Source organism: Anolis sagrei, chromosome 3 (assembly GCF_037176765.1).
Source record: "Anolis sagrei isolate rAnoSag1 chromosome 3, rAnoSag1.mat, whole genome shotgun sequence".
Taxonomy (NCBI): domain Eukaryota; kingdom Metazoa; phylum Chordata; class Lepidosauria; order Squamata; family Dactyloidae; genus Anolis; species Anolis sagrei.
The window spans coordinates 18,472,798-18,498,129 of record NC_090023.1 but is presented as its reverse complement, the minus strand read 5'-3'; the positions used below and the strand labels follow the sequence as shown (position 1 = coordinate 18,498,129).

Below are 25,332 nucleotides of genomic sequence, written 5' to 3'. Positions count from 1 at the left end.
GACATAAATAACTAAATTCAGGGTACATCTACACTGTAGAATTACTGTAATGCAGTCTGAGAACACTTTAACTGCCATAGTTCAATGCTGTGAAATCTTGGGGATGGTAGTTTTACAAGCTCAATATACTTCTCAGGCGAAGTAAGTTGGTGCTCCACCAAACTACAAATCCAAGGGGTCTATAGTATTGTGTCATGGCAGTTAAAGTTGCGTCAAGCTCCATTAATTTTACAATGTAGATGCAACCAAAGTGGAACTCAGTTTCCACTGTGGTATTGTGCGTAGAGTGATGGTGACTTAGGAGATCCAGGTTCTACTCCTCACAGAGAAATGAAACACACAGGGTGATTTTAGTCTCATCACTTACTCTCAGGGACCTATCTCAAGGAAGAAGAGATTTGTGTACACAAACTTTAGTTTGGAAAAAGTGGGGTGTAAATGTAACAAGTACACCGTTCTTGTACTTTCTTTTTCTGACCCAACAGAGAATTTTTTTTGTAAATATCAAGGGTCATTTGAAGTCCTTCATTCATCTCAAGCCTCCACTTAGGCTTAGGAGAAAAAAATGGAAGCTCTAAAAAGCCCTAGTATGGTAACTACACACCATTTCAATCTGCACACTTATAGCAGTATTATTCTACTTTAACTAGTCTGCATGCATTCGAGAGATATAATTCTTCCCTAAGCATTCAGGTAGAGTTTTGAATTAATGCAATGTAATTTAATTACAGCATTTATATTCTGCCCTTCTCACCCTGCAGGGGACTCTGGGCAGATTACAATGTACACATATATGGCAAACACTGCATGCCAATTAGACATACAACGTATATAGACATACACAGAGGCTATTTAACTTTTTCTGGCCGCCAGGGGAGCTGTTGTTTTTATTGTCCATCTGCGACACTGATGAAGTACTTCCGCATTCCCCGCATGCTTTGCTGGAGTGTTTTTTGCTGGACTCTTTTTATGGCCTCATAAATTAGTTAATTAGCCTCCCCACACATAGGTGGTACCTAATTTTCCTACTTGACAGATGCAACTGTCTTTCAGGTTGCAAAGGTCGACAACAAGCTACACAAAATTGGCCGGAAACTCACTCCGACCCGGGCTGGCTTCGAACTCATGACCTTCTGGTCAGAGTGATCTTAATGCAGCTGACACTCAGCCAGCTGCGCCACAATCCCGGTGCAACACTACTTTAACTGCCTTGGCTCAATGCTATGGAATCATGGGAGCTATAGTTTCATATAATAATAGTAATATTTTATTATATATATATATATATATATATATATATATAGGGTCTTTAGCTTCCTTTGTCAACAAATGTTGACACACCACCAAAACACCAATCCCTGGATTTCTCAGTATTGAGTTCCTTCTCAAAGGAAACAATGACTAATTTTAGTTATTTCTTTCGAACTATGAGAAAGTACTTGAAAACCACACAGTTTTCAGAGTCTAGTTTTCAATATATGGGGTTTATTCTGTGCACATGCTTATTTTAGTATAGAAATATGTTTTCTGTAGAGTAAATGCCATTTCCTGTCCTGTTCTATACAAATCGTACATGTGTGATTTCAAAGGAAGAAGCTTTTCCTACACAGGAAATATTTCTGCACAGAAATATCAAAAATGTTGTTTTCTGCATAGGAAATTATGGTTTCTATACAAAATGAAGACATGCGAATTTTGTACAGAAATCTCAAACTGCATAGATTGTTGTCAATCCACTGTTCTTCTCATCAGGGGTTCTTGGCACTCAAAAAATGTTTTAAACCATTTTTGAAATGTTCTCTAATATCCTTTAAATCATTATTGCATCTTATGGAATCCTGTTTGATGGGACACTAGAGTTCTCTGGCTGTGAATGCTTAGTCAGAGACTTCTCCCTATACTGAAAATCCCAGGATTCCATAGGATGTCGCTATAACTGTTAAAATGAAATTATGGAACTATAACTGTGGGAAAGGGTTTCTTAATAAAACACTCAAGGTGATAAACTTGTACCTGAGCATTCTCCAAGCTTTCCAGGAGGGCACTGGCAGATGAAAGGCCTCCGGTTGATTTCGTAGCCCACACACTGCATATCTCCTGGACAGGGCTTATCTGTGCATGGATCACTCGATCCTGGACACAATCCTCCTGTTGTACATATGGAATAAAAATATTTCCACGTTACCCATTTCATACAGTAAAAGCTTCCTATAAGCAGTACCATAGTAGAAAATTTTGAAGTGTAGGTCTTTTATATGACTGTCCCTTCCCCTAACCCTAACCCTAAAAGAAGTTCAAAAATACAAGTGGTTTGGTTGATAACAAAAAATTAGTATCTATTTACACCTGTGATAGGTTTACCTTAGGATAGATATACGTCAGAAACTCCCTGAAGGCACACAACAACTAGAATATATAACACTGTTGTTTTAATACAAGATGTAAAGACATTGGTCCTTCTTTTAGTTTAAATAACATGGTTATTTAGTTTAGACAGGGAGCTTGGGTGGGGGCTCGTCCATGGGATCACAAAGAGTCGGAAACAACTGAAAAATAAACAACAACATGGTAACTTTTAACAAGTTAGTTTTAAAGTCTTGAAAAAGGCTTTCTCTCCAGCAGAGTATCTACATGTCTAATCTCAAAAACTGATTAGTCCAAAAAAAGGTCCTCTAAAGCAGCGTTTTTCAACCTGGAGGTCTGGACCTCTGGAGGGTGGGGGGGTCGTGAGGAGATGTGAGAGAGGCCGCTAAAGACCATCAGAAAACAGTATTTTCTGTTGGTCATGGAGGTTCTGTGTGGGAAGTTTGACCCAATTCTATTGTTGGTGGAGTTCAGAATGCTCTTTGATTGTAAGTCAACTATAAAACCCAGCAACTACAACTCTTAAATGTCAAGGTTTATTTCACTCAAACTCCACCAGTGTCCACATTTGGGCATATTGAGTATTCGTGTCAAGTTTTATCCAGATCCATCATTGTTTGAGTCCACATTACTCTCTGGATGTAGGTGAACTACAACTCCAAAACTCAAGGTCAATGCCCACCACACCCTCAACATTTTCTGTTGGTCATGGGAGTTCTGTGTGCCAAGTTTGGTTCAATTCCATTGTTGGAGGAGTTCAAAATACTCTTTGATTGTAGGCTAACTATAAATCCCAGCAACGACAACTCCCAAATGATAAAATCAATTCCCTCCCCAACCCCACTAGTATTCAAATTTGGGCATATCGGGTATTTGTTCCAAATTTGGCCCAGTGAATGAAAATACATCCTGCATATCATATTTACATTATGATTCATAGCAGTAGAAACCTTACAGTTATGAAATAGCAACAAAAATAATGTTATGGTTGGGGGTCCCTACAACCTGAGGGGACCCCCAACCATAACCCCCAGCCATATTAAGGGGTTGCGGAATTAGGAAGGTTAAGAAACACTGCTGTAAAGAAAGGTTTAATTGGAGGGCAAACATTAAATCAATGCATTTGAAGACTGTCTTGGAGTAGCCTATAAGGCTGGTACGTTTACGTTGGTTAAAATTGTTTTTGTTTTATATATTGTAGTGTGCATAGGAGTGTGTTCATGTTTTCTTTCTCCTCAAACTATACTCTGGCTCTCCAAAGAGACCATGAACTGGCCCTTGGCTTAAAAAGTTTGGACACTTCTGCTCTAGGTCCTCCAATGTCCAGTAGAAGATCAACTTCTACTGAACGTTGACCACAGAATTGCACTGGAGGACCAATAGATTCCTAGTGATGTGCTTTCTTTAAGAATCCTTAGATAATCTAGTGTGGCTATGATCCCTTGATCCTTTAGTGATCAATCTCAGCTAGAAATTGCATTGGAAGACTCAGAAATTCTTAGACATAACATTTTTAAATCAAATCCATGAATAACCATATTCACAAGTCAAACCTGCAAATGTAAAAGGCAGACTGTAGATGCATTCTAGAACTAAGCTATAAGAATTGCAATGAAAACATTATACGGATATTACATGTGAGAGCAACATCAAAATGAATATGACAGTATTGATTAGAAGAGAATGGGATGAATCTGGGCATAGGGAGTAGGCTCATGGTACATACTGTTGGCCGCAATTGGCAAAAGTAAGAAATCTCATGACATGCGTTAAATTGCACTGTCTAGAAGCAACTGATAAACGGGAGCCATAATATATACATCCCACGGATAAATGCATAAATTCACTCTGACAAGATTAAATAAACGGCAGCAACGTGCAATTTTGCTCATTTGGGCACAGTCTCCGGCGTCCATAAAAAAATCATGCAACATCTGATGGAGCCGTGAAAACATATGGCATCAAATTCCATGGCTTTTAAGGAAATTAAACCTTGATGAAATGAATGTAAGGAAGGGTGGACTTCTATAGCCATGCACTATTCCCGGTGGGGCTACAAGTAAGTTCAAAATTAGGATGCACATTTGGAAATACAAGGAGGATGAAACTATTGAAGACAAAGGAAATAGTGGAAAGACAAATGTAACATGAATTTCAGATTGGGCATGTTAGTGGCATACATGCACATCCTTTGATAGGTCAGTCTATCAATTCAGAAAGACTCCTGAAATAATATGTGAGATGGGGCAGGACTTTTCCGTTTTGTATATAGATGGCAGAAATTCCTTCCAAATGAGATCATTCTGACCCAATCTTTATTAGAAGATGGTTAAGGAAGATGGTTAAGCTTTTCATGTAATTCAGCCTGCCAGTATGGATCTTTCCAATTTTGGCTTTTTTCATGCTCCATGCTTCCAATTTTGAATGACTTTTAACTAGAATGGTGTCATAACTTGAATGGTGAACAGTGACTCTGGAGGCCAGGGTTTGATTCCCCAATTTGCCACGGAAGCCCACTTAGTGACCTTGGCCAAGTCACACACTCTCAATTTCAGAAAACCCTGTAATATGTTTGCCTTAAGATTGCTGTTAGTCACAAAATGACTTGAAGCCACACAACAACATAAAGTCTTTAGGGGGCACTTTTTATAGTTGGAAAAATGCATGTGTTTTTATAAATTAATTTCTATTGACTGAAAGTTCATCCTGAGTAACAAAAGCTAAGTCAGTTAATTGTATGTGTTAATTCTAAATGGCTACTAGAACAAAATTATGCATAGACATATATCTATCTCCAAATTATAATATATATGTTTTTTCTCTTCAAGATGAAATATGTCTGGGCATGTTTAGCCTGAAGAAGAGAAGGCTGAGAGGAGATATGATAGCCATGTATAAATATATGAGAGGAAGTCACAGGGAGGAGGGAGCAAGCTTGTTTTCTGCTTCCCTGGAGACTAGGAGGCGGAACAATGGCTTCAAACTACAAGAAAGGAGATTCTATCTGAACATGAGGAAGAACTTCCTGACTGAGAGAGCCGTTCAGCAGTGGAACTCTCTGCCCCGGAGTGTGGTGGAGCCTCCTTCTTTGGAGGTTTTTAAACAGAGGCTAGATGACCATCTGTCAGGGGTGCTTTGAATGCAATATTCCTGCTTCTTGGCAGAATGGGGTTGGACTGGATGTTCCATGAGGTCTCTTCCAACTCTATGATTTTAAGAAAGGCTGCAAACTCTTACTCCTTTAGGGATATTCCATAATCTTCTTCAATATTTGGGCTTCTTTAAATCAGTCCCCTGCTATAAAGAATGTAGTCAACCCTCTGTAAACATGGGTTCTGCATCTATGAGAACCAATCATGGGTCCTTTAAAGCCCTACATAGTTTGGGTCCACGTATCTAAAGTATCACCTTCTCTTGAACACTTAGGTCTTCTGGGGGGTGGCTACTCCAAATGGCCAAAACCCAACTGGCAACCATCACCCCGAGGACCTTTTCATCAGCCGCCCCAAGACTGTGGAAGAACCTGTTGGAAGAGACCCGACAAGTAAATGAGCTGTCGGAAATTTAAAAGCCATCCAAAGACCTATCTCTTCCAGCAGAGCTAGCCAGCCAGGTTTTAAGCATGAATTTTAAACTTGTGTCCTTTGTTTAATTTCTGTTTTGTGTATTTTAATATGTATTTTACAGAAAAATGTTTTAATATGTATCTTTTATAGATATACATTTTAATATGTGTATTTGTGGTATTTTAACAATGTTTATGTGTTTTAATTGTTCTGTATCCCATCTCAAGCCACAAGGAGAGGTGCGTAAGAAATAAAATTATTATTATTATTATTATTATTATTATTCAAAAGATTTTTCCCCCATTTATACCAAATATAGACCTTTAATACTGGAATATTGTGTCAAATTCTGGGCACCACAATTGAAGAGAGATGTTGACAAGCTGGAATGTGTCCAGAGGAAGGTGACTAAAATGATCAAGGGTCTGGAGAACAAGCCCTATGAAGAGTGGCTTAAAGAGCTGGGCATGTTTAGCCTGAATAAGAGAAGGCTGAGAGGAGATATGATAGCCATGTATAAATATGTGAGAGGAAGCCACAGGGAGGAGGGAGAAAGTTTGTTTTCTGCTGCCCTGGAGACTAAGACACAGAACAATGGCTTCAAACTACAAGAAAGGAGATTCCGTCTGAACATGAGGAAGAACTTCCTGACTGTGAGAGCCGTTCAGCAGTGGAACTCTCTTCCCCGGAGTGTGGTGGAGGCTCTTTCTTTGGAGGTTTTTAAACAGAGGCTAGATGGCCATCTGTCAGGGGTGCTTTGAATGCAATATTCCTGCTTCTTGGACTGGATGGCCCATGATGTCTCTTCCAACTCTATGATTCTATGAATACACCAAAATGATTTTAAATGAGAAATCTAACTGGTTAATTGACAAAAGTTTGCATCTACACACCTATGTAGTATCTTTAAACAGGCATCACATCTATATGCACACATAATATCTGAAAGCAAAAAATCAAAGGCATCCTTATTAGTAGTCCTGCAAAATCTGTATTCTCTAGCCATGTTACATTATTTACTCAACTCCTGAGTCCTATTTGCTGTGTTTAAAGGGCGCTCCGCACTTTCACTATAAGGGCAAACACCCTCTGCAGTTATCACACAGTTAGTCCCTAATGCACTCCGGTACAAGATAAACATGGTCTTGCTCGAAGTGTAGTTCAAATTACTTTGCATCGCAGGTCCTCTCCTGGAAACAGAAATATTACTACTGTACGGTTCGGAGTGGACACAGTCTGCCTACAAATACAGCAGCGACTATAAATGCCTTTGCCTGATGTACAGTGCAGTGCGGTCAATTTAATTTTTCAGAGCACCCCTCCCCTTGCTTGGTCAAATATTGGCTCGCTCAGTCCTGGAGGAATCAAACAATTCTCTGTGCTGCCTTGCCATTGCTGGGCAAAATGATGCGTGGAAATTCTTATGAACAATTTATAATACTGGACACAATATTGGGAATATATGGCTGGGCTAGAAAATCTTTACATTGGCTTTACGTTATTACTACTCCACACTACTCCTCCTTATTGCTGCTCACTGCTCACTTGTCAGGATAATATATCATCTATCCATATATATATATATATATATATATATATATATATATATATATATATATATATAAATGCTCTGTGCATAATGAGTACCTTAAAAACAAAAGAACCAATGAACGAAATCACACCAAATTTGGCAACAAAACATCTCACTACACAAGGAGTGACCATCACTCAAAAAATTATGATTTTGTCATTTGGGAGTTGTAGTTGTTGGGATTTATAGTTCACCTATAATCAAAGAGCATTCTGAACTCCACCAATGATGGAATTGAACCAAACTTGGCACACAGGACTCCCATGACCAACAAAAAATACTAGCAGAGTTTAGTGGGCATTGACCTCGAGTTTGGGAGTTGTAGTTTACCTACATCCAGAGGGCACTGTGGACTCAAATAATGATGGATCTGGACCAAACTTGGCACGAATATTATATATGCCGAAATATGAACACAGATGGAGTTTGGGGGGAAATAGACCTTGGCATTTGGGAGCTGTAGTTACTGGGATTTATAGTTCACCTCCAATCAAAGACCATTCTGAATGAACCCCACGAATGACAGAATTGGGGCAAACTTCCCACACTGAACCCTCATGACCAACAGAAAACACTTAAGGCCATCCAATCTAACTCCCTTCACCAGGGCAAGAAAACGTAATCAAAGCCTTCCTAACAGAGAGCCATCCAGTCATATTTTCTAAATATATGATTCACACACAGATAAAGTATTATAAATTTGAAAGGGACCCCTCAAGAAGGGCAATGATATGTTGCATGTTCCAGAGTAGGCAAACCAGACAATCTCTATGTCAGCACTGTCAAAGAAACAGCAAGAAATACTGTTTACCCACAAGCAGAAAGACATGACATAGATTAGAAACAAGCACTTTCTAAATACTTTATTTTCCATATCACCAGACTGGACCACAGCAACGCGTGGCAGGGGACAGCTAGTCATATATAGAATAAGACTTTGGTCAAGATGGGAAGGAGCAAAGTGCTTCCACTCCCATGGCTAATATATGTCAAGATTTCACAGCCTTTATTTGGGTTTTTCAGAATCCCATCAACACTTTTCTCTGAGTTCCATAAAGAAACCTGAGACTTTCTCCCACATATTTGGGTAGACGCTTTGCTAAATGTATATACTTTAGTTTATTTATATTAATCTATGCGTATTCCTCCTATTGAGGAAAGCACAATTGTGTGTTTTTTTTAAAATATCCATCCAAATTTATATAGGTTGTTGTAGGTTTTTCCGGGTTATATGGCCATGTTCTGGAGGCATTTTCTCCTGACGTTTCGTCTGCATCTATGGCAAGCATCCTCAGAGGTATTGAGGTCTGTTGGAAGTAGGAAAATTGGTTTATATATCTGTGGAATGAACAGGGTGAGACAAAGGACTATTGTCTGCTGGAGCTAGATGTGAATGTTTCAACTGACCACCTTAATTAGCATTTGATGGCTTGGCAGTGCCTGGGGGAATCTTTTGTTGAAAGAGGATACTTGCCATAGATGCAGGCGAAACGTCAGGAGAAAATGCCTCCAGAACATGGCCATATAACCCGGAAAAACATACAACAACCCAGTGATTCTGGCCATGAAAGCCTTCGACAATACATCAAATTTATATACATTTAGAAAAAAAATACAGAATCTGACTCTTATGGCTTCCTCCTTATAATAGGACACCAAAAGATCAACCCTTGTATTGCGGTGGATACGTTCCCATGAATATGTGAAACCGCAGATTATAGCAAGCCCTATTTAGGGCTGTGGTGGTGCAGCGGGTTGAACTGCTAAGCTGCAGAACTTGCCAACTGGAAGTCCCAGCTCCTGCCGACCTAGCAGTTCGAAAACATGCATATGTGAGTAGATCACTAGGTACCACTTTGGCGGGAAGGTAACGGCACTCCATACAGTCATGCCACTCACATAACATAGGAGGTGTCTATGGACAACGCCAGCTCTTTGACTTAGAGTCGGACCTGACTACACTTAATGTCAAGGGAAACATTTACCTTTTTAAAAAATTAAGATCCAATCTCATCCGTTGTTCCATATTCCCATGTTCATTACACTGCCTATACAAATGACTGCTTGAACCACCAGGTCTTCACTTTCCTCTGAAATGCCAATAGGGAGGGGGCCGATCTAATTTCTGTAGGAAGGGCGTTCCAGAGCCGAGGGGCCACCACTGAGAAGGCCCTGTCTCTCGTCCCTGCCAGATGTACCTGTGATGCAGGCGGGGCCAAGAGTAGGGCCTTCCTAGATGATCTTAATGTCCTAGGCATCCAAATGATACCTCAGGTAAAAGAGAATGATGCACCAGGAGGTGGGGGAAGGAGCAAAATCACTAAGTTCTTTTTGCTTTTAAGATTTTGGAGGGTTGGGTGGCCCCATGGCATCCCAGAAGTTATCAAGCTGGCATGGGAACACCCAACCAGAAAAGCCAGGTTTTTTTGGGCAGGTGTGGGGACTTAAACCCACATCCAAGAGGGTTTCTTAAACCCGCTTTGGTGTGGGTTTAAGCTCTCTCTGGAAGCATCCAAAGAGTCCTGGTGCCTCACTAAACTACAAATCCATGATTCCATGGCAGTTTAAGTGATGCCAAACTGCATTAATTCTACAGTGTAGATAGACTGTCCACATGCCCGGAGAAGAAAATGACACCAATTCCTCTGATCTTTACAACAGCAACCGAATCTTCCAAAAGAAAGCTTTGTGCACATCAGTTATGTCTTTCTCCAGACACTGCCTCATCTACTCAACTATTCCGCATCCTCATAAAAAGTTCTTCTCCCTTTGTTCTCTTTTTTGTTTGTTTTCAGCACCACCAACAACACACAGTTAAGAGTCATAATCTTTGCTCCAAGACTGAACAGTAAACCTCCCCTCTGGCTGTTTGGTTTCTGTCTACATCAATATCTATCTATAAAATGAGGAAGTTGACAGTAATGATTTAATATTGCTGTTGCAAAATTCAGAACAGCCGAAATGGGATCTTTAGATGTTCCTAATCGCCCATCTGATTCTGTGGACTTCTAACACAATCCCTTGCTTGCTGCATAGTAGTAACACAAATCTGTATGCACAGGATATTTGTTCTTAGAACACAATTAAGTTTTATGTCATGTCGGGCGATAATTTTCAACAAGCCTCTCCGTGGCTGACAGAAAGACAAGTCACTTGGGCGAAAAAAGCTCCAGGACTTATGAATATCCATAAGCTTTGTGGAACGACAGCCCTGGTGAGATCCTGGAACAAGGCGCTGCATGTTTCGACAACCTTTTCACCTCCGGTGAAATCTTTTGACACCAAGCAATAAAATCAATAGGTAGCCCTGTAATCAATCTTTGCCATCTGGTTGAGACTTGGGGCAGCGCTAGTTCCTCCGAAAGCCCAGAGGCACGTGTGCAGAAGCTAATCATTTAATGCGACAGGCTTGCACCACTGGTGTTCCAGCAAGTCAAACACAGCCCACCAGCCATGAACTGAAATCTCCCGGGAGCAATGACAGGCACCATGTTTTTGCCGTCTTTCCCCAAATAGATGAAGCGGGGAGGCCATCAAGTTCTCACTCAGGTCCTCACACATGGCTGGCCAGCTGTGTTCATTGTGATGAGTGATAAGGCAAGAAGGATGGGAAAGAGTTTTGACAGTTTGGGTAGAAACATTTTTTTTTCTAATGCATTACTTTAGCGAACAACTCGTTTCTGCAGCATTGACTTGGAACCGAATCACTTTTTTGCCTCTAAAAGTCATTACTGTTTTTCTCTGCTTTTGAAAGGAGCAACTGTTGGCATTCCCTTGTTATTCATTCTTGACTGGTTTGAGCAATGGGAGGAAGATGACTGCTAAATGATGCGGCTGCAAACAAGGTGTGCATCTACACCAGTGGTTCTCAACCTGGGGTCCCCAGATGTTTTTGGCCAGTTGACCAGCTGTTAGGATTTCTGGGAGTTGAAGACCAAAAACATCTGGTGATCCCAGGTTGATAATCACTGATCTACACTGTTGAACTGAAGCAGTGTGATATCACTTTAACTGCCAGGGCTCAATGCTATGGCATTCTGGGGGTTGTAGTTTGGTGGTAAAGGTAAAGGTTTTCCCCTGATATTAAGTCCAGTCATGTCCAACTTTGGGGGTTAGTGCCCATCTCAATTTCTAAGCTGAAGAACCGGCATTGTCTGTAGACACCTCCAAGGTCATGTGGCTGGCATGACTGCATGGAGCGCCGTTATCTGCCCACTGGAGTGGAACCTATTGATTTACTCACATTCACATGCTTTCGAACTGCTAGGTTGGCAGAAGCTGGAGCTAACAGCGGGAGCTCATGCCACTCCCTGGATTCGAACCTGTGAATTCAGTCAGCAAGTTCAGCAGCTCAGCAATTTAATACACTGCGCCACCAGGGGCTCAATAGTTTGGTGATGTACCAGAATTTATTTTGGCAGAGAAGCTAAAACTACAACTCCCAAGACTGCATCCCATTGAACCAGTGATGTCAGAACTGCATCAAATCTACAGTGTTGATGCACCCAAGGAAATGTGTGTGTGTGTTATAAACGAGAAGTGCAAAAATTAGGGAGAGAGAGAAGATAAATTGGTAGCCTTGAAAACATCCCTAGGGCCTGTATTTTGCCTTTTGGCCACACTTTTCCTATTCCAACTGAAACACATAGAGAGAAGTTCCATCCCAGCTACACATAACTGGGTGCCTGTCCCTGTTTTTTGCTCCGGTACTGGGATGTCAATTTAGGTTCTGGCATGGCAACTTAGTCTGTACACAAAGCCACTATTCAGGTCACGCCAGGACTTCTATCAAAGTGTAAGAGTGGCTCTGACAGATAAATGACAAGCATTTCAACTTTTTATTCAAGCTCCTGTAGGTGAATTTTATAGCTGTCACAAAACTTTTAAAATACTGGAAGTTCGGGAGACAGTTCTTTATGTCTGTCTTTGTGGTTATGAGGGTCCCAAGTTACAAATCATGTCTTACTGCATTGCTCTTGGCTCACATACATTTTCAGGGTGATTTCACAATGGCAGAGACTCAAAATCACTGAAGCACTCATGGGGACATTATCCCCTTTAGGGATTTATAGCCAGGGCTTGGGCATCTATTCTGAAGTCAAAACATTTTTTTTCTTCAAAAAAAATATTGGCTGTTCATTGTTCCTCCTCAAATTAGTTGTAACTAATATACATTAATATGGATTGTTGTTGTTCATTCGTTCAGTCGTCTCTGACTTTTCATGACCAATGGACCAGCCCACGCCAGAGCTCCCTGTCGGCCGTCACCACCCCCAGCTCCTTCAAGGTCAATCCAGTCACTTCAAGGATGCCATCCATCCATCTTGCCCTTGGTCGGCCCCTCTTCCTTTTACCTTCCACTTTCCCCAGCATAATTGTTTTCTCTAGGCTTTGCTGTCTCCTCATGATGTGGCCAAAGTACTTCAACTTTGTCTCTAGTATCCTTCCCTCCAATGAGCAGTCGGGCTTCATTTCCTGGAGGATGGACTGGTTGGATCTTCTCGCAGTCCAAGGCACTCTCAGAACTTTCCTCCAACACCACAGCTCAAAAGCATCTATCTTCCTTCGCTCAGCCTTCCCTAAGGTCCAGCTCTCACATCCCTAGGTTACTACAGGGAATACCATGGCTCTGACTAGGCGGATCTTTGTTGCCAGTCTGATGTCCCTGCTCTTTACTATTTTATCGAGATTGGACATTGCTCTCCACCCAAGAAGTAAGCGTCTTCTGATTTCCTGGCCACAGTCTGCATCTGCAGTAATCTTTGCGCCTAGAAATACAAAGTCTGTCACGGCCTCCACATTTTCTCCCTCTATTTTCCAGTTGTCAATCATTCTTGTTGCCATAATCTTGGTTTGTTTGATGTTTAGCTGCAACCCGGCTTTTGCGCTTTCTTCTTTCACCTTGATTAGAAGGCTCTTCAGCTCCTCCTCGCTTTCGGCCATCAGAGTGGTGTCATCTGCATATCTGAGGTTGTTAATGTTTCTTCCAGCAATTTTCACCCCAGCTTTGCATTCATCAAACCCCGCACATCGCATGATGATATGGATTGTATTCTCATTAAATAATCCCAAATAGAGATCAATGGTAGTCTCCTGTGGACTCAGATAGAGGGAATAAGTGTGCAATCCTAAATGCATGTAACTGGAGTAAATATTTGTTGCCAATTAGCTACTGAGATAAGGTCAAGGCACTAATACAGTGTTCCCTTGATACTTTATGGTTCGCTTTTCACGGACTCACTGTTTCGTGGGTTTCCGCCTCCCAATTTATGAATGGTTGCCGTTGCCCAGAGCGGTGTTCTAATCCTGCCTTCTGGCAACGATGGAGTGTGGAAGGGGGCTTCACCCTCCTCCTCGGGAGAGAAGCAGCCAATCAAGAGAGATTGCAAAGCAAAGAAGATAGCTGGCAAAAAAAGTGTGTGCTGCCTTTAAATCTCACCTTGGAACTCGATATACATATATAGTAGGCCTAGGCAATGCATGGTTCTACATGGTTCTAAAGTACTTAAAAAGGTAAAGGTAGTCCCCTGACATTAAGTCTAGTCATGTCTGACTCTGGGGTGTGGTGCTCATCTCCATTTCTAAGCCGAAGAGCCAGCGTTGTCCGTAGACACCTCCAAGGTCATGTGGCCGGCATGACTGCATGGAGCGCCGTTACCTTCCCACCGGAGCGGTACCTATTGATCTACTCACATTTGCATGTTTTCGAACTGCTAGGTTGGCAGAAGCTAGGGCTGACAGCGGAAGCTCACGCCGCTCCCCGGAATCGAACCTGCGACCTTTCGATCAACAAGCTCAGCAGCTCAATGCTTTAACCCACTGCGCCACCGGGGGCCCCTCTAAAGTACTTACAAAAGTTCTGAAATTTTCACCACCAGGAATTTAGTTTTGTAAGTCTAAAGTACTTACAAAACTAAATTCCTGGTGGTGAAAATTTCAGAACTCTAACAAAACTCTCAAAATTTCATTATAAATGGCAGTTCCTAATTGGTTCTGTCATAAAAATCACCAATAATGAAATAATAATTAAATTTTGAAAGTTTTGTTAGAGTTCTGAAATTTTCACCACCAGAACTTTAGTTTTGTAAGTACTTTAGAACCATGGATTGCCCAGGCCTAATATATAGTGTCCCTACTTCACGGATTTTCACTTTTCGCAGGTAGTCCTGGAATGTAACACCCACGATAAGTGAGGGAACACTGTATTGGGTTTTGAAAGCCCTGAAGAGTTCAGGAACAGGTAGTCTGAAGCGCCATCTACACTGCCATATGATGCAGTTTCAGAATGCAGTCCCAGTCCAACATGTAAATTATCATACCACACAGGCTCTTCATATGAATTATGCATTATAACTTATTAGGATTCTAGGTCAGGCATGGGCAAACTTTTTTGCCTTGGGGATGCAATGTGTGCTGGGAGGGTCAGGCCGGGTGGGAGGGTAGCCAGGCACAGGCTGGATGGGACAGGCCCAGGAAGGAGAGGGCCAGGGCGTGGGTGGAGTCAGGAGGGAGTGGAATAAGGCTCAGATCATCCTCAGGTTGTTATCCTAGCATAAGGTCAGGGCTACTCACTCCATCCTTATGCCAGGAGGAAAACCAGACATGCAGCAATTGCCCTGATCCTCCTCCCCAATACTCCTCCCTCGATCTTTGGGTTGTTCTCTCGGCATTATGACGGGAGGCAGGCAAAACAGGTGATGTCTGAGAATAGAGGACTCTCAACCGCTGCATGCCTTCCTTGAGCCATCCTCCTGGCCTAAGAACAGGGCCATTCACACTGTCCTAATGTCGAGAGGAGGGTGAGACACTCGGTGGCTGAGAGCACTCCAGAGAGCTCTCGGTTGCTGCGTGCCTTCCTGTCCCATCCTTTCTGCATAAGGATAGGGAAAATGAGGAGGGCCTGAGGTAAGGGGGGGGGGTGTGCATCCGGCCCCTGGGCCTTAGTTTGCCATGCCTGGTCTAGATACTTTGCAATTTCATCCTCCTATGTGAGGACATATACTGTAATTAGGAAAGAAAATAAATATCTGTTTCAATATGATACAGAGGGATTATTCTATGAAGAAAAACACATTTTTGCATTGAAATCCTCATGTTCTGTGCCTAAAACAAGGGGTCCTATAGTAAAAACAGGTTTCCTGTGGAGAAACCCTTTTTTGTACAGAAAACAATGTGTATTTGTTGAAGCAAAAAATTCTACATATTATTCCCCACAAAATACCTTTTCCGAAATATTTGGGATGTTGAATAGCAGCAAAACTTTGCAAAATATTTTCACCTGTCTATTATTCTTCCTAATAGGGTTTCCAGACTGTTGGGAAAATGTTTTTCAAAAAACGAACAAAAAAAATCAAAAGCAGGAATGAATAATTGCAAATATTCTGTCAAAGTCAAGATGCTTTTTAAGATACTAAAGCACACCATTATTTCAGGAGAAGGAAAAATCACCGCCGGGCATGAAATGTACCTAGAACTGGAGGCTTCTTGAAGTGTAACCTCTGCCATCAACTGTTTGCTTGACAACATAAGTTAGTGTTTTAAGAGACTATCATCTTCGGTATTTTCAAATATCTAAAGAGCTGTCAGGTGGAAGATGCAGTGAACTTGTTTTCTGCTGCTCCAGAGGGCAAAGTCTTAAGTGAAAAGAAATGACATTCTGACTAAACATTAAGAATAACCTCTTGATGGTAAGAGCTGTTTGAGAATGAAATAGAATACCTTGGAATTTGGTGGCCACTTATTTGGGATGTTTTATTTGCAGATTATTGCACGGGAAGGGACTAGACTACATGATCTTTTAGATACCTTCCAACTGTATATTTGCATGGTTGTATTCATTCATTTTATGGTGAATGAATACAGGTTGAGTATCCCTTATCCAATATACTTGGGACCAAAGTATTCTATATTTTTCAGATTTTTCAGATTTTGGAATATTTCTATTGGGATATCAACCCTTATCTATATTTTTGTAAAAAATTTTATATACACATAGCCTTAAGGTCATTTTAAACACAATATATGCACAGGGACACTGAACCACCAGAAAGCAAACAGGTCACTATTTCAGCTCCTATGTGGACAATTTTGGATTCTTGAATATTTCAGATTTTTCAATCCCAGATAAATGATGCTCAATCTGTACTAATGCACAACTGAATTATTCAGAATCCATCTATCTGCTGTAATCAAATCCCATAAGGATGTAGAAGAAACCTTGCAAATACAACAGCAGCATCTGCACAACCTGAGATGCAACACAGTAGCCATGTCACACCACAACGTATTTCTTCTCGTCCAGGAGTAACCGTGCATACTCTCTTGTTCTACCTACTCCTCATTATTCAGTACTGGAGGAGTAGAGTGCAAATGGTACCACTCTGTCATGAAATTGATCCTGTCTTGCCTGAGACCCCACATCATTCTTAGACAAGCAACTAAATCTCAGTTCTAGCACACTTTCTTAAATTCAAGATCATAATTCTTCAGACCAAATTTCTTGGACTAGTGTAAAGATTACTGATCAAATGTATGTGTAGAGCCATGAAGCCAGGAGTGTGTTGATGGGATCTCTAAAAGACTGCCTCCTTCTGTATGTTCTTGTTGTTGGGTGCCTTCAAGTCATTTCCAGTTTATGGTAATCCTAAGGTGAACCTATCTCAGAGTTTTCCTAGCAATAATTAGTCACAGCGGATTTACATTTTCCATGTCCAAATGGGGATATGAACCCTCATCTCCACAGTCATATTCCAATGCCCAATCCACTATTTCACATTGGCTCTCCATGCAGCTGGGCAGATTCAATCAAGGAAGCCACAGCTCTGAGTTTAGAAACCTATAACTTTCCACAGGGTTTGAATGGCAATATCCAAGCTCACAATCTAATGTGCAATACATCTACACCATGCTGGTTCTTATATGAGTCTGCCTAAGATCCAAAATCAACATGCATCCCTAACATGCATCCCATTACCCTGTAAATGGAGACTATGAGTACATGTGAGAGACCTTTCTCTAAAGTCACACTCTAGATTTTGCTCTCAGGGGAGAATAGACTGGTTCCATTCATTCTGAGTTTGTGGGAAGCAACGGAGATGATGTGATCTGACATGGCCTTTGTATCTGTTTTGGCTGTTTTTATTTTTTGGTCTCATTTTAGAACTACTTTTAAAGAGGGGTTTGGCCTGTTTTTAATTGGTATTTCTTTTTTATCATTTTCAGTGTATCACCTTATGGGACCTGATGAAATAATAAATTATGTAAAATAAATTATCAAGGTGTAAATGTTCACATTCGTCATTCTTTTAACCATGAATGAATAATTCCTCCAATATGCTCCCTGTTAGGTATGACACCAAACCCCTTTATTGTAGTGCAGTTCATAACTGCTATTTATGCTTTCGAAAGTTGTGCAGGGCACTATTTTGTGTAGGAAAACTTGAAGTTTTTCAATACGTGAAATGAGTTTTTTGTCTAAGGATGATGGTGAAACTGTTTTGCTTTCACAATCACTATCAGGGAGGGGTGGTCAGGTCAGGAGATGTTACTTAGGACCTCATCACACGAGATGATGAATCCACTTTAAATCCGGTTTCTGCCTCCTGCAGAATTTATTGTAATGTTAGTTTGTTCTTGTATTCATGTTTTTTTAATGTAATTTTGATGATGTTGCTTGTTGTTTATGTTTTGGTTTTATTTTGATGTAATATGTTGTCCGGGCTTGGCCCCATGTAAGCCCCTCCGAGTCCCCATTGGGGAGACGGTGGCGGGGTATAAATAAAGATTATTATTATTATTATTATTATTATTATTATTATTATGGGGTTTGTAGTTTAGTGAGGAAGTTAAAGGCTCCTCCCTAAACTACAAATCCCAGAATTCTGCAGGAGGCAGTAACCAGATTTAAAGTGGATTTATTCTCTAGTTCAGTGGTTCTCAACCTGGGGTCCCCAGATGTTTTTGGCCTACAACTCCCAGAAATCCCAGCTAGTTTACCAGCTGTTAGGATTTCTGGGAGTTGAAGGCCAAAAACACCTGGGGACCCCAGGTTGAGAACCACTGCTCTAGTTTGATGAAGTACTTAGTTAATTGGCTGAGTCAATATAAACGTACCTTTCAAACTGCTAACTACCTAAAAATGCAAATACCAAAACATCTCAGGGAAGTATTCACTCGAGCCAGATTTGATCAGCTTGAGACAATGGTTAGATACGGGAGATTTAACAGCATCCCTTATAATGAACGGAGTTGTATCGGCGGGTCACCTGAAATTGAGGATATAGCACACATATTGCTTGATTGCAAATTGTATCAAAAGGTGAGAGACTTCCACCTTGGTCCATATATCAAACGGACAATGTATTGGGATTCACACATCAGAACAACATATTTTATGTGTGGCCAAGACCCAAAAATAACATATAAAACAGCTCTGTACTTAAGCAAAACAATACGTCTGTGAACCACATATGTAGGGCTGATTGGGGTAAATTGTAGGGGTGATAATGAAATATGATGTATATACTCAGCTTGATCAGTTTATCAGTTTTATCATGTCTTATCATATATATTTACTGTATTATTATAAGTGTCTTATTTTAACTTTCTACGTGGAGTGTGATCAGGCCTTGTTGTTCTGTTTCTTATTGTGATATGGCCTAAGGGCTAATCAATAAAATTACTACTACTACTTAGTTAATTAAGTAAATAAGTGATGTAATATCTTGGCTACTTTTACATAGAAATATATATTTTTAGCAGAGAAGAGTACTCTCACTGCAAAGGAACAAAACAAAACAAAATGCACCCCATGTGTATTTTTTGAATAAATCCTTGCTGAAGCATGAAGAATGGTACAGCAGCCTTGCAGCTGTCTTTATTCTTCTTGGTGGAGTTTTTTTTCTCAAGCATCTGGAAACTCTTTTCTTGGCCAGGACACAGATAATTGTCCATATTCTTTTCCTATTATAGAGCTGCTGTTACTATGGGCTGTGGAGTCACAGGCTTCAACGAGAAACGGGAAGCACTAAACACTTTTTATAGTAATAAAAGCTTATTACACAAAATAGACTCAGATTCAAGCTTTTGATACTTCCTTCAATGTGTCAAAGTAAAAAATAAAACTGGAAATCCAAAGTACTGAATCCATTTCATTTTCTCCTCTTTCCCATATTGCATCTTACATTTTATTTCCCAGATAGGAAAACCAACTGCTGCCACGCTACAAAGTGACATTTTGTCAGCATTAATGTTGACTTGTGACAACCCATATTTAAACTATATTGTATATCGTGCAGTGGTGTCAGCCAAGTTCCTGAATGGTGAAATCACTGTCGCATTACTGGCTTGAGTTTCCACCGCTATGAACGTTCCTCTCTAACTATGGCTCTCAAAACCGCCTGTGCGCGACAGAAAAACTCTGCACCACCATAACTGTACATCTCTCAGGTTTCCCCGAATGGTTTCAAAACTGGCTTCACAATAGTTTGAAAAAGCTGATGAATCACAGACTGGCTTTCGAAAGTCATCCAACCCCAGGGCAAGGAGCGATCAAAATTTGCAGACTGAAAGCCAACCTCAGGAATGTTGGGGTCAGACCACACTTCTGAAATTCCCTTATCAAATATAATCATTATGCTCATAATACAAACATTTATATCTCATGGTTCTTCTAAGAAGCTCTTTGTGGTACATGCGTTCCCTCTCCCAATTTGTATCCAATGTGCATCATGTTCAAACTAGGACTTCTAACCATCATGATGATGCAACTTTAGACTTCTAACTATTGCATCTCTAGTTGACTTCTAACTATTGCATCTCTTATGGCTCTCTAGTTGTTGTTGGATTGCAATTCCCACTATTCTCAGCTGGAATAGCCAATGGTAAGGGATGATGGAAAAGCCAACATAGTTTAATGATTTGAACATTTGACTGTGACTCTGGAGACTAGGCTCGATTCCCCACGAGGCCTTGGCTGCACTTGAGTGAGTTACACATTTTCAGACCCAGAAAGCCTTCTGATAGGATCACCATAAGTTAGAAATGACTTAAAGGCACAAAATCACTTGACTTGAAAATACCTGATTAGCATGTACCATGATTAGTACTGGGAGACACATAATACCGTGTTAAAAACTAACAAGGGAGGGTGAGATCTATGGAAAGAAAAACAGGAATACCCCACCCTTGACTGGTTTCTCATTTGCAGATGGTAAGCACTAACATCTTGCATTTTGTGATTTGGTAACTGGTGAGAACCAGCATGGCATTGTGCAGGGATTGTCAAACTTTTTAAACAGAGGGCCATGTCACAGTCCCTCAAACTGTTGGAGGGCTGGATTATAATTTGAAGAAAAAAATCCTATGCACACTGCACATATCTTAATTGTAGTGCAAAAAACACTTAGAAACAATACAATAATTAAAATGAAGAAGAATTTTAACAAATATAAACTTATTAGTATTTCAATGAGAAGTGTGGGTCTGCTTTTGGCTGATGAGATAGGATTGTTGTTGTCTCCGCCAAATGCGATTGGTGGGGATGAGGGACAGGGCCTTCTCAGCAGTGCCCCCCCCCCCCATCTGCGGAACTCTCTCCGCAGGGGCATCAGACTGGCCACCTCCCTCCTGTCTTTTAGAAGGAAAATTAAGACTTGGCTATGGGACCAGGCGTTCGACCAGTGAATAGCAGCAAGTGGAAAGAAGACTTAGGCAGCCTGTGACAATGAATTGACCCAAACTTGGATTTGCTTTTAACTGGCGTGTTTGATTGTTTTTAATTAACTATTTTAATGTTTTTTTTTAATGTATCTGTTGAATTTTTTATGACAGTGATGGCACCATATGGTGCTTGTTGTGAGGCTGCCCTGAGTCCCCCCCCCCCCCCCCCCCGGGTCTGTGTGTGTGAGAAGGGCGGGATACAAATATAGGAAATAAATAATAAATAAATTGTTGTTTGTACTTTCCAGACTTAGGTTGACCCTGAGCAAGGGCCGGGTAAATGACCTTGGAGGGCCGTATTAGGCCCTCTGGTCTTAGTTTGAGGACCCCTGGTATAGTGGTTTGACCCACTATGACTATGACTATGAAGGTCCAAATCTTTGCTCAGATATGGAAATCTAAGCCTAGTCACATAGTCCTAGGACCTTTCGATATAGTCAGATAACCCAGAATATCAAGGCAGAAAATCTGCTTTGAACTGGGTTATCTGAGTCCACACTGCCATATATCCTACTTCAAAACAGAAAACCTGGATTTTGATTCAGCTGTGTTGTATGGAAGGGCCCCAGTCTCAGAAAGTGCAAAAAGTAAACCTCCTCCAAGTAAATCTTGCCAAGAAAACCCTGTGACAGGCTCATCTCTGGGATCACCATAGTTAGAAACGACTTAAGGCATACAATAAAAATTCCTTAATTTAGATACATTCTGAACCACATTTGAAAAGTGTAGCTCATTAAAAGAGGAATATCTACACTGCAACAGAAGATTAATTATCAGTGTGGTCATCCCTTTACGTTAATTGTGATTTATTACTGTTGGCGTCTGTATTTATAATTGGAAAGCACAGTGTTTTCTTGGGGAAAAATAATGCTATTAATGTTTCTGATGTCTCTTAAAGCAGAATTTCGTAATTTCTTATGGAGTATGTTCTTAGCCTTCGCCCAGATCTATAATGGAATGTATCATTGCAATTTTTCTTTCCCTTGTTTTTTAGTAATATTTGGGGGTCTGAATAAGAAATAACATTTTGTGAGAAATTACTTACCTCCCAGTGGAAGCAGAATATAAGCAACAGCAAAGGGGAAAAAAACCCTGAAGGATTTCATTACCTTTGTCAAGGTTAGCACACATTAAGTTCAGGGCAGATACTTTATTTCAGTGATGAGGAAAAATAACTACTTTGTAAGCATTAATACTATCAGCTAACACCAGGGCAAGGTGGGGAAAATAACGGGTCTGGCTTTCTTTTTGCTGTGGGGCAGGTGGTTGGGTTATATAAGCTTCTAAACAATTTCATTACAGTCACTGGGATTAGTGCAGGTGACTTGAAAATTAAACTTTATGGATTGTAGTCCAAAGATGTGGACCGAAGCACTTACATCACTGGATGTTATCCAAGCCGAAACGAAGTTCCAAAACCCTGGAGATGCATCGAGCCCCTTGCTCTCCGGTCTTTCAGCCTATTTTGTATTTTGATAACTCAGTTTGCTAATCAAGGTAAACTAGGTAAAAATCACACCACAGCTGGCATGCCTGAATACTGAATATCCATGGCATCTGCCACTGGGAATAGAGTTCCTAGCAAGATACATATTTCAAGAATATGTTATCCTTTCTCAGGCTTTCTTTGGCTGTAACCAAAGCTGGCCAGAGAGCATTTCTGTGGATTTCTTTTGTGCTCAAATGTATTCTCTTCCACTACTGTTGTCATCCAGTTTAGTTGTTTAAAAAGTTGTTGCACATAGACAAGGTAAAGGTTTTCCCCTGACATTAAGTCCAGTCGTGTCCGACTCTGAGGTGGTGCTCATCTCCATTTCTAAGCCAAAGAGCCGGCGTTGTCCATAGACACCTCCAAGGTCATGTGGCCGGCATGATTGCATGGAGCACCGTTACCTTTCTGCTGGATCGGTACCTATTGATCTACTTACAGTTGCATGTTTTCAAACTGCTAGGTTGGCAGAAGCTGGGGCTGACAGTGGAAGCTCACTCCTCAGATTTGAACCTATGAACTTTCGGTCAACAAGCTCAGCAGCTCAGTGGTTTAACTCACTACGCCACCGGGGGCTCCCTGAACATAGATGGTGACCCAGAAAAATCTGAGAACAAACAGTCCAATACTGCATGTAATGATTGCTCATGGCCCCTTGATCTTTGTGTAAGACTTCCAGACCATATATTCAAGGTTGCTATGAACAAAACAAAACAAACTGCTACATCCTAAAAAGTGATGAGCCCTCGCTTCCTCCTACTTAGTAAAATATCTCAATGGTTTCCACTACAACTGGGAAAATAACAGAATGAGATTAATTTTTATTTAGCTTTGCTGTTTGGGTTAAATATTAACTTTGGTTTTAATGTACTAGACACACTATTTTCATGAATCATAGAACCACAGAGTTGGAAGAGACCTCATGGGCCATCCAGTCCAACCCCATTCTGCCAAGAAGCAGGAAAATTGCATCCAAAGCACCCCCGACAGATGGCTATCCAGCCTCCAAAGAAGCAGCCTCCACCACACTCTGGGGCAGAGAGTTCCACTGCTGAACAGCTCTCACAATCAGGAAGTTCTTTCTAATGTTCAGATGGAATCTCCTTTCCTGTAGTTTGAAGCCATTGTTCCACTACGTCCTGATCTCCAGGGCAGCAGAAAGCTTGCTCCCTCCTCCCTATGACTTCCCCTCACATATTTATACATGGCCATCATGCCTCCTCTCAGCCTTCTCTTCTGAAGGCTAAACATGCCCAGCTCTTTAAGCGGCTCCTCATAGGGCTTCTTCTCCAGACCCTTGATTTTAGTTGCCCTCCTCTGGACACATTCCAGCTTGTCAACATCTCCCTTCAATTGTGGTGCCCAGAATTGGACACAGTATTCCAGGTGTGGTCTAACCAAGGCAGAATACAGGGGTAGCATGAACTGCCTGGATCTAAACGCTAGACTCCTATTTATGCATGACTGTGAAATAATGGGTGGAGGGGAGAAAAAGGCCAATAAACTTTACACGGGAAGAGGTTTATTGACCTTCTTGGCTGGAAAGCTCAGCCAGCTTTGTCCCAAGGAGTCAAAGTTCACCAGCCCCCATTTGACATCAATAAACACCAGCTGTTCCGGTAGAGCATAAGAAATCAATTCTCCATCAGACTGTTTTCCCCAAAAAGTTCTTTTGACTAACTGCCCATATTACTGGGTGTTAGAGAAATAAAAACAAAACTCTCAGGTAGAGAATGGGAAAAAACAAAGAGATTATGGGCTGAGGGTGATTACTACTTACCATCGCAAGAACAGCGTATGTTTCGGTAGAATCGAGGGCACACAAAACTAATTCGTGCTGTGCTGTAGGTCATCAGGGAATGGGAATCGATAGACAGGCTTTGCTCACAGTGCTGTTCCTGACAATCCAGTCCAGAGCAATTCTTTTCCAGAATAGCTGAAATGCGAATCACATTTTCCAAATGTCGCCTTGCATTGGTGAGTTTCTGAATCAAGTAGGCAGGCTTATAGAAGCCGCCGGTGTGCATTTGAACCGTAAACAGCATGTCGAGCTGATTGGTGCCCGCCACAGGCTGAATACTAATGATGTGCAGGCTGTCTTGCTTCTGGGTCAGAACCGCATTGCGTAGAGTGCGCCGAAATCCATGCATGTGGAGCCCCACAAAATCTTCTGGGGAGACGTTCTCAAAACGGATAGTGACCGTATTCTGTAGCATTTCCTGCATCAACTGCTCCACATGGACAGTCACATCCATGGGCACCTGGAAACGGCCATCGCTGACAGATACGTTCAAGACATACTTCCCACTATCCAACCCTCCAAGGGCAATTATCTTGCCATCGTGATTGTTGACTTTGAACAAACTCTTCTGCTCTGACTTCAAACCATATGAAAGGACATCATACACATCTTGGTCCGTTGCATGTATCTTCCCAATAACACCTCCTGGAAAGTCATCTTCCATAGTGACGATAAATATCTCCAGTGGAATGGCTGTTGGTTTGTGGACACTCTCTTCTATCACCCGGATCTGGATGTAGCTATGAGATACCTGCTGAGGTTTCCCAGAATCTTTTGCCTAATTGAATGTACAAGAAAATGG

At 41.2% G+C, this 25,332-nt stretch overlaps 1 protein-coding gene across 7 annotated transcripts in view; it reads right to left on the bottom strand.

Moving 5' to 3' along the window:
* FAT3 (FAT atypical cadherin 3) overlaps positions 1–25,332 on the bottom strand; it is a 695,104-nt gene that overhangs the window by 38,346 nt on the left and 631,426 nt on the right. For all 7 annotated transcript variants that reach the window (XM_060771117.2, XM_060771116.2, XM_060771120.2 and 4 more), the window contains 2 exons: positions 24,510–25,308; positions 2,014–2,148 (listed from right to left, as the gene is read on the bottom strand). In XM_060771117.2, the coding sequence (XP_060627100.2) occupies positions 2,014–2,148; positions 24,510–25,308 (934 nt within the window). The remainder of the gene's footprint in view (positions 1–2,013; positions 2,149–24,509; positions 25,309–25,332) is intronic.